General features: G+C 33.6%; 1 protein-coding gene across 1 annotated transcript; it reads left to right on the forward strand.

The window, feature by feature from the left end:
• Positions 1–7,033: 7,033 nt before the first annotated feature.
• LOC130962285 (transcription factor bHLH14) lies at positions 7,034–9,175 on the forward strand. The gene has a single exon (XM_057888481.1). The coding sequence runs from the start codon at positions 7,274–7,276 to the stop codon at positions 8,693–8,695; it is 1,422 nt and encodes a 473-aa protein (XP_057744464.1). The 5' UTR covers positions 7,034–7,273; the 3' UTR covers positions 8,696–9,175.
• The last annotated feature ends 229 nt before the right edge of the window (positions 9,176–9,404 follow it).

Below are 9,404 nucleotides of genomic sequence, written 5' to 3' on the forward strand. Positions count from 1 at the left end.
ACATATTAATAATAACAATCTTTTCTTTCACTCTCTTATTATTGATACAATTCTCTTTTTTTCTTTATTTTATAAGTATTTTAAATATTCTTCTCTCTCTCACTCTTTATATATAATATTAGTAAATATATTAATCATCTCTACTATATTGAGATAGTAATTATGGTAAATATTGTTATCTAATTATATTTCCTTATTTTATATTTATTACATCTTTCATATTTATTTATTTATTTTATAACACGTTATCAACACGAGAATCTAATCAAATTTTAGAAAGACTTAGGTAACAAATTTTATTATGTCGAAATTCTCTCATCTTGAATTTAATACTCTTGATATATTTGGAAATAACTATTTATCATGGATATTAGATGTTGAAATCCGTCTTGATTCAATGGATCTTGGAAATACCATTAAAGTTGAAAATAATGCATCCCAGAAGGATAAAGCCAATGCCATGATCTTCCTTCGTCGTCATCTTGACAAAAGATTGAAAAATGAATATCTCACATTAAAAGATCCCGCAGATCTGTGAAAAGACCTTGAAGAAAGATACAATCATTAAAAGACGGTGATACGTCCTCAAACCCGATATGAATAGACGCACTTGCGTCTACAGGATTTTAAATCCATACATAAATATAATTCAACAATGTTTCGAATTACCCACGAATGAAATTATGTGGGAAAAAGATAACTGATAATGATATGTTAGAGAAAACTTTCTCAACCTTCCATGCCTCGAATGTGCGCCTACAGCAGCGGCATAGAGAAAAATAATTTAAAAAATATTCTAAGTTAATTTCTTACCTTCTTGTTGTTGAACGCAATAATGAGTTACTTTTAAAAAATCATGAAGCGCACTCAGTTGGCGCCACCCCATTTCCTGAAGCAAATGCGGTAAATTATTACCCCAGAAGAGGTAAATGGCAAGGTTTTAGTAACAAAAAAAAAATTATGGAAGGAAAAGGAATTATGTTCACAAGAAAAGATCTCACCAGAAGTTGGATAAAGAAAGAAATACTGGGCAAAATAAATTAATAGAGGATAAATATTTCCGTTGTAGTTGAAAGGGCTATTGGTCGCGTACCTGTCGTACCCCAAGGCACCTAGTCGATTTTTATCAAGCATCTTTGAAAAAGGACAATAAAGGAAAGGAGACGGATTTTGTTTCAAATGATGCTGAAAATTCTACCACTCATTATGATGTATCTGATTTCTTTGAGGATCTTGAAGGAAATATTAGTCATTTGATCAATGATGGAATAGTTTAATATGTGAGTATTCATATAAATAAATAATGTAAGAAACTTATTGTTAAGTTTTATTTTCTAAGAAAATTGGCATCATTGATTGGGTCATCTGGGAACAACCATGATGCGGAGAATTATTGAAAATTCCCATGGACATTCACTAAAGAACCAGAAGATTCTTAAATTTAGTTAATTTTGTTGTGCTGCATGTCCTCAAGGAAAGCTAATTTTAAAGCCATCACCAGTAAAGACCAATTTGAGTCCCCTAAATTCCTAGAAAGGATTCAAGACGATACATGTGGACCTATTCATCAACCATGTGGATCTTTTAGATATTTTGTGGTCCTAAAAGACGTATCTTCGAAATGGTCACATGTGTGCTTATTGTCTTCTCGCAACCTGGCGTTTGCGAAATTACTTGCTCAAATTATTTGATTAAAAGCACAGTTTCCAGAAAATCCAATCAAAGCGATTTGTCTTGATAATGCTGGTAAATTAACTTCCCAAACCTTTGATGCTTATTATATGGCTAACGGAATAAGTGTTGAACATCCAGTAGCTTATGTTCACACACAAAATAGGTTAGCAAAATCACTTATTAAACGCCTCCAATTAATTACTAGACCCTTATTTATGTGAACAAATCTCCCAACCTCGACTTGGGGGCATGCTATTTTACATGGCGCAACACTTATTCGTTTGAGATCAATGAGTTATCATCAGTTCTCTCCTATGCAATTAGCTTTTGGCCAGCGGCCAAATATTTCCGATTTAAGAATTTTTTGGTGTGCGATATATGTTCTCATTGCACCACCTTCTCGCACAAACTAGGACACCAAAGAAAATTAGGGATATATGTTGGATATGATTCTCCCTCTATAGTGAGATATCTTGAGATACAAACTGGAGATGTATTTAAAACCCGATTTGCTGATTGTCATTTTGATGAATCAAAATTTTCAACATTAGAAGAAGAGAATAAGCTTCCTGAAAAGGAACTTAATTGTAATGCATCATCCTTGATACATTTAGATCCTCGATTAGGGCATTGTGAACCAGAAGTTTAAAAGATTATATATTTGCAAAGAATAGCAAATGAATTGCCTGATGCATTTTCCGATACAAAAAGGATAACCAAATCTTATATACCAGCAAAAAATACACCAATTCAAATTGATGTCCGAGTTGAACAAGTGGCCACTAAAACAAATTCACGCCAGAAGCGAGATAGTTCTGTCGTTTTCTAAGACAAAAATCCTCGAAAAAGAAAAGAGGCAAATACTATTCCAGTTGGAAAAGACATAGTAAAGACACCTGTAGTTGTCTGAAATTCTAATATAGTTTTAAAGCCAGAAGACATTCAGGTACCTGAAAATTGTGAAAATGACGAGATCTCAATAAATTATGTCTTTACAGGAGAAAAATGGGACCGAGATAAGACAATTGTCAATAAAATATTTGCATATAATGTGGCATTAAATATCATGCATGAAAGTAAGGATCTTGAGCTAAGAACAATCAAAGAATCTCGACAAAGGAATGATTGGCAAAAATGGGAAGAAGCTATGAAAGCTGAGTTAGACTCACTTGCAAAACGTGAAGTCTTTGGACCTGTAGTCCGTACACTAGAGGATGTAAAACCTGTTGGATATATATATGTATTTGTGAGAAAATGAAATGAGAAAAATGAAGTTGTACGCTACAAAGCTCAACTTGTGGCACAGGGTTTTTCACAAAGGCCTAGTATAGATTATGAAGAAACATATTCCCCTATCGTGTTTGCGATAACATTGCGTTATTTGGTCAGTTTATCCGTAGATCATAAACGACATATGCATTTAATGGATGTGGTAACAGCTTACTTATACGAATCATTAGATCATGATATCTATATAAAAGTTCTTGAAGGATTAAAGATATCTAAATCATCTCATGAATATTCGCAAGAGTTATACTCAGTTAAATTGCAAAGATCTTTATATGGTCTAAAGTAATATGGACAAATGTGGTATAATCGTCTGACTTAATATCTGACTAAAAATAGATTTAAGAATGATGATATCTGCCCATGTGTTTTCAGAAAGAAATCTGCATCTAGATTCATTATAATTGCTGTGTACGTTGATGATTTAAATATCATTGGAACTCCTGAAGAGATTCCAACAATTATAAAAAATCTAAAAAAAGAGTTTGAGATGAAAGATCTTGAAAGGACTAAATTTTGTCTCGACCTGCAGATGAAGCATACAAAAAATGAGATATTTATTCATCAAACAACATACACAGAAAAGATTTTGAAGATATTTTATATGGATAAGTCACATCCATTAAGTACCCCAATGATCGTAAGGTCTTTGGACGTGGAAAAGGATCAATTCCGTCCTAAGGAAGAAAATGAAGATATCCTTGGTTCTGAAGTACCATATCTTAGTGTAATTAGAACGCTAATGTATCTTACTAATAATACACAATCTGATATATCATTTGTTGTGAATTTACTAGCAAGGTATAATTCCTCTCCAACCAGAAGACATTGGAATGGAATCAAACAAATCTTTCGATATCTTCATCCAACGGTTGATATGGGATTGTTTTATCCTTATGGATCTAAGTCACAACTAGTTGAGTATGTAGATGTAGGATACTTGTTTGATCCACATAAAGGGAGATTTCAAACAGGATACATGTTCACATATGGTGGTACAGCTATATCATGGAGGTCCACAAAACAGAAAAGTACAGCAAACATCCTCTAGTCATGCTGAAATACTAGCGATACATGAAGCAAGTCGCGAGTGATTTTGGCTCATGAGTCTAATCCAATATATTATGTCATCATGTGGACTAATTGATCATAAGATAACTCCAACTGTCCTGTTTGAAGATAATACAGCATGCATTGCTCAACTTAAGAGTGGATACATCAAAGGTGACAGAACAAAACATATTCCTCCCAAATTCTTCTTCACTCATGATCTTTAAAATCAAGGGACAATTGATATCTAACAGATCCGCTCAAGTGATAATCTGACAGATTTATTTACAAAGTCACTCCCAAAATCCTCCTTTAAAAAATTGGTACATTATATTGGGATGCGCTGATTTCGAGATGTTAAATGTTGTTGACAAGAGGGGGAGACTGTTCTCTTTTTTTGTTGGTCAAATTTTTTTCATTGAATTTTTGTTAACAAGATTTTTAATGAAGCAGTCCCCATCACAAAGAATATTGTACTCTTTTTCCTTCACTAAAATTTTTCCTAATAGATTTTTCTTTAGTAAGGTTTTAATGAGGCATAATCCTAAATGGACATCCAAGAGGGAGTGTTGTGATAAGGATCAACGTGGATGTCCATTCTCAAGAGAGAATGAACTTTATGAAGTTTGAAAAAGTGACCTCTTGTAGGTATATAAATAGGAGGCTAAAGTCTCATGCAATTCACACATCAATAATAACAATCTTCTCTCTCTTTTATTACTGATACAATTCTCTCTTGGCTTTTTTATTTATATATGAATGGAAAAAACATTATTTTCCATAATGCGCATACCTTAAAAGTGTTCCTGAAATGCGCATGGCAATTTCATGTCAAGCATTATTCACGAAATGGAATTAGCCTTCATTTCAAAGGAGGTGCACACGAAATGGGTGAGGAGTACTGTGCGCGTCAGAGAACCCATTCCAAGGAAGGCAGGCACGAAATGGAGCAACTTATGTATACCAGCCACAAAATGGAGCAATCTGTGACTGACACACGCAAAATGGGAACTTCAATAGAGCTGAACACGAAATAGACCATTCTTGAATTCAATGGAGCTGAACACGAAATGGCCACTCATATATGAGTGATGGGTCATGCATTATTCAGCTGCGTGCATAACTCATTCTACAATTAATGTTCAATCTTAAATTAATTGAATTTCTTACTCCGTATATGCAATAAAATGTGATGATGATTATAAAATTAAAATTTTTCAACATTACACCAATTTGATGGGCTTTATTACGATTAGTTGATTATCCCTATTATTATATTGTACATTCTCATAATTTGATGGCTTTATTATGATTATCTCTATTATTATATTGTACATTCTTATTGCACATTCTCATGCTCTTAATGGATAACATTATAAAATATTATATAAATTTAATTTTGGATTATTTATATAAATAAAATAAATGAAACTCAAAATTATACATACTTCTATATATTGAAATCGAATCAACTTAATTCGATTTATACAATATATGATTTTAAAAACAATTAAAATATTATATTAATTAATTTATCATTTAATTTGTAAAATTAAGTGTAGAACAAATGTTTTGATGATATTATACATTACTTCTAACTCTAAAAAATTTAAGTTTTAATTCATATACCATTTTGAAGAGCTATACTTTATATTAACTTTTTCAACATCAAAAGTCTCATTTATGACTCTTTAGATGCTAATGAGTCAAAGAATAATTTTTAATGAATTTTTAAAAATCATTTATGCTTTCATTTTGAATTTATAAATTCGTAAAAATGTAGATTTTTAGAATTTGAACTAAAATACAAAATTTGAATTTATATTTTTATTTGTTTTGATATTTTATTTGAATCTAAATTCGAGTATTTTTATTTATATTTATATTTTAAAGTTAATGAAGAATAAATTATTTATACAAGTAGTAAATCATTTCGTGTTCGACTCTATTGAAGTCTCTATTTCGCGTGTATCAGTCACAAATTGCTCCATTTCGTAACTGATATACATGAATTGTTCTATTTTGTGTCTGCCTCCTTTATAATGGATTTTCTTACGTGTACAGTACTTCTCACTCATTCGTGTGCACCTCCTTTAAAATGGAAACTAATTCTATTTCGCAAATACTTGACATGAAATGGTCATTTGTATTTCAGAAACACTTTTAAAGCATGAGTTATGAAAAATAATGTTTTTTCCATCCGTATATAAATAAAATAGTCTCAAATATCCTTCGAATTGATACATGTGGATTGATTATAAACCAATAAACATTACTTGGAATAATGAAGATACATATAATAGGCATAACGAACGAGGTCATGATATTTCATTAAATGAAATGATCGTTTCTTCAATTAAAAAAAAAAGGAGAGAAAAACGCTATGAAAAGGTCTGAGAAAAATTCTAATTGTTATAACTGTAGTCTGGATATATAAAGTAATTTAAATATAGGAGTGTTCTTACAACTTGCAAGTATCATATCTAACATTCTTGCAACTAATTACAAGTTGACGATTTCTTGTTTCACGGCTACACAAAGTTAATTAAAGTTTTACGAGGATAATTTGGTCAAGATAATCTAACTAACTATTTAGTATTATGATATGATTCCAAAGATTTGTGTCCTTACCTTAAAAAATAGATACTAGCAAAACACGAGGAGTCGGGTTCGATTATATCCCAAGCAAGATTCACATTCATTGATGCAATCAATCAATTAAGCAAAACAGAGCATTAGCACTGATCACGACCCACGTGCCACTTTTCTATTTCTCCTATCCATGCCTCCATTGCAAAAATCGCTTTCGCATCACGTGCTTGTGGTGCCCAATAGTAGTGACTCCAATTTACTATATTATTATTATTTTAATATTTTCTTTTACCTATGTATGATTTGGAGTTTGGACCCACATCCATTCTCTATTCTGTATATTAGTTTATTCTTTATTCCCCCACCAAATTTTCTAATAAAAACACAAACTATTTCCCACTCTCACTCACTCACCCAACAATAATATAACCCCCTCCATCACAACACTCTTAAATTCATCAATTCACCCTTAGCCAGTTTATTCTCCAACTATCTCTCTCCTCAACTCTCACCCATATATGCATATTTTCTAATATTCTTTCACTCCTTTTGTTTATTTATTTAGCTACAAAATAGTATTGTCTTGTTTTCCGTACAACTTTCTATTTATATACCCAATTTTTACTTCACTTTTATTCTCCTCATCACAAAAAACTCTCTTTCAAAAATAATGGAAGAGTTGATAATCTCACCTTCTTCATCTTCATCTCTAGTTTCTACCACAACTCCATCATCATCAACAACACAAATGCTCCAACAAAACCTTCAGTTCCTTCTCCAATCGCAACCAAGCTGGTGGGTCTACGCCATCTTCTGGAGCACCACGAAGGACGACAATGGCAACCTCTACCTAGCTTGGGGTGAAGGCCATTTCCAAGGCAACACCACCGAACACACCAAAACGCAACAACAACACAACCAAAACGACGCCGAATGGTTCTACGTCATGTCGTTGACCAGAACCTTCTCCATAGCAAACTCTTCCTCTTCTTCTCTACCCGGTAAAGCTTTTGCTTTGGGTTCAGTCCTTTGGCTCAACAGCAAAGAAGAGCTTCAATTCTATAACTGCGAGAGAGCCAAAGAAGCTCACGCTCACGGCATCGAAACCTTGATCTGTATTCCAACCTCAAACGGCGTCGTTGAGATGGGTTCTTACAACACCATCCCTCAGAACTGGAACCTCATCAACCATGTCAAGTCCGTCTTCGAAGACTCCATGGTCAACAACAACAACAATAACAATAACAATAACCACTGTAACAATAACAATCTCCACAACACCGTTCAGCAAATCTTCGAGGACAACGAAGACTTTTCCTTCGCCGAGATCAGTTTCATGGCCGGTCTCGAAGAAGGCAGAGAACAAGTCATTTCACGAAAGCAAGCGGACGTAACCGTCGCTTTCAACAAAGAAAGCAAGGATTCGTACGCAGAGTCGGAGCACTCGGACTCCGACTGTCCGTTTCTGAAAACAGAAAACACTGAAAATAAAAACAAATCGGAAGCTCCAAAGAGCAAGAGAGGCAGGAAGCCGGTCCTCAACCGCGAAACGCCGGTGAATCACGTGGAGGCGGAGAGGCAACGGAGGGAGAAACTAAACCACCGATTCTACGCCTTGCGAGCGGTGGTTCCGAACGTTTCGAGGATGGACAAGGCTTCTTTATTGTCCGATGCCGTCGCTTACATCAACGAGTTGAAGGCGAAGATCAAAGATCTTGAATCCGAGAAAGATAACTATCAGCGCAAGAAAAAGGTGAAGCTCGAAACCGGTGATACTATGGACAATCAAAGCACGGTGACAAATTCCTCAACCGTAGTGGATCAAGAGAAATGTAGCAATGGCGTTGTTGCTGAGGTGGATGTGAAGATCATAGGGGACGATGCCATGGTTAGGGTTCAAAGTGAGAATGTGAATCACCCAGGTGCGAGACTGATGGGAGCATTGAGGGATATGGAGTTTCAAGTTCATCATGCTAGCATGACTTGCGTCAATGAATTAATGCTTCAAGATGTTGTTGGAAAAGTCCCCAATGGAATCTTCACAAGTGAAGAGGGTATTCGATCTGCTATTCTCATGAGGTTGGATCATTAATTAGTAGATATGTGTACAAATTTTCACATAATTAATGTTTAATTAATTAGTTGTCTGATTAGAGTGTCAGAAATAATTTTGCTAGAATTTTGTTGTTAGTATCATAAATAAATTAAACAAGAGGAACACTTGAAATTCTAGTGATATGTTTCTGGCTTTGTAGCATTGTGGCGTTGTTTTTGTGAGAAAATCAAGAAATAATGTAGTATAATTTAGACATGGGAGAATCAATAATCTCTTTGATGTTGTTCATAGCTTCTTGAGAGTCATCAATCTTGTATGAAAGAAGTTCCATAGAAATGGTTGATGCTTTAATTTAGATAATCTTTTTTTTTCTTTACTTATTCTTTTTCATGACTTTAATTTTTGTGGTGCTCTGCTGGAGATTCGTACATGCAATAATGTGAATTATTGTTCTGACTATCTGAGGAATCTTGGATCCTTGTCTGTTAGTAAATCCCTTTGAAATTTGAATTGAAGTTCACGGGGTAAATTAAAATATATCTATGAAAATAGGTAATAATTGGGTATCTTGCTTAGGCTTTCTCGAAATCTAGTCATCAATAGTATTTTCAATTTATCATACATATATAATATGATATCTCTATGGTCCAACATAACTGTTATAAGGTGTGTTTAATTTAGCGTTTGAACTGTAAAATGTACTATCAATTTTTTAAATACCTCAATTTTTTGTTAAATTCGTAAA

Source organism: Arachis stenosperma, chromosome 2 (assembly GCF_014773155.1).
Source record: "Arachis stenosperma cultivar V10309 chromosome 2, arast.V10309.gnm1.PFL2, whole genome shotgun sequence".
Taxonomy (NCBI): Eukaryota; Viridiplantae; Streptophyta; class Magnoliopsida; order Fabales; family Fabaceae; genus Arachis; species Arachis stenosperma.

Bases quoted from the DNA above. Each gene is read 5' to 3' on its own strand.
- LOC130962285 (XM_057888481.1), top strand. From the start codon at position 7,274: ATGGAAGAGTTGATAATCTCACCTTCTTCATCTTCATCTCTAGTTTCT.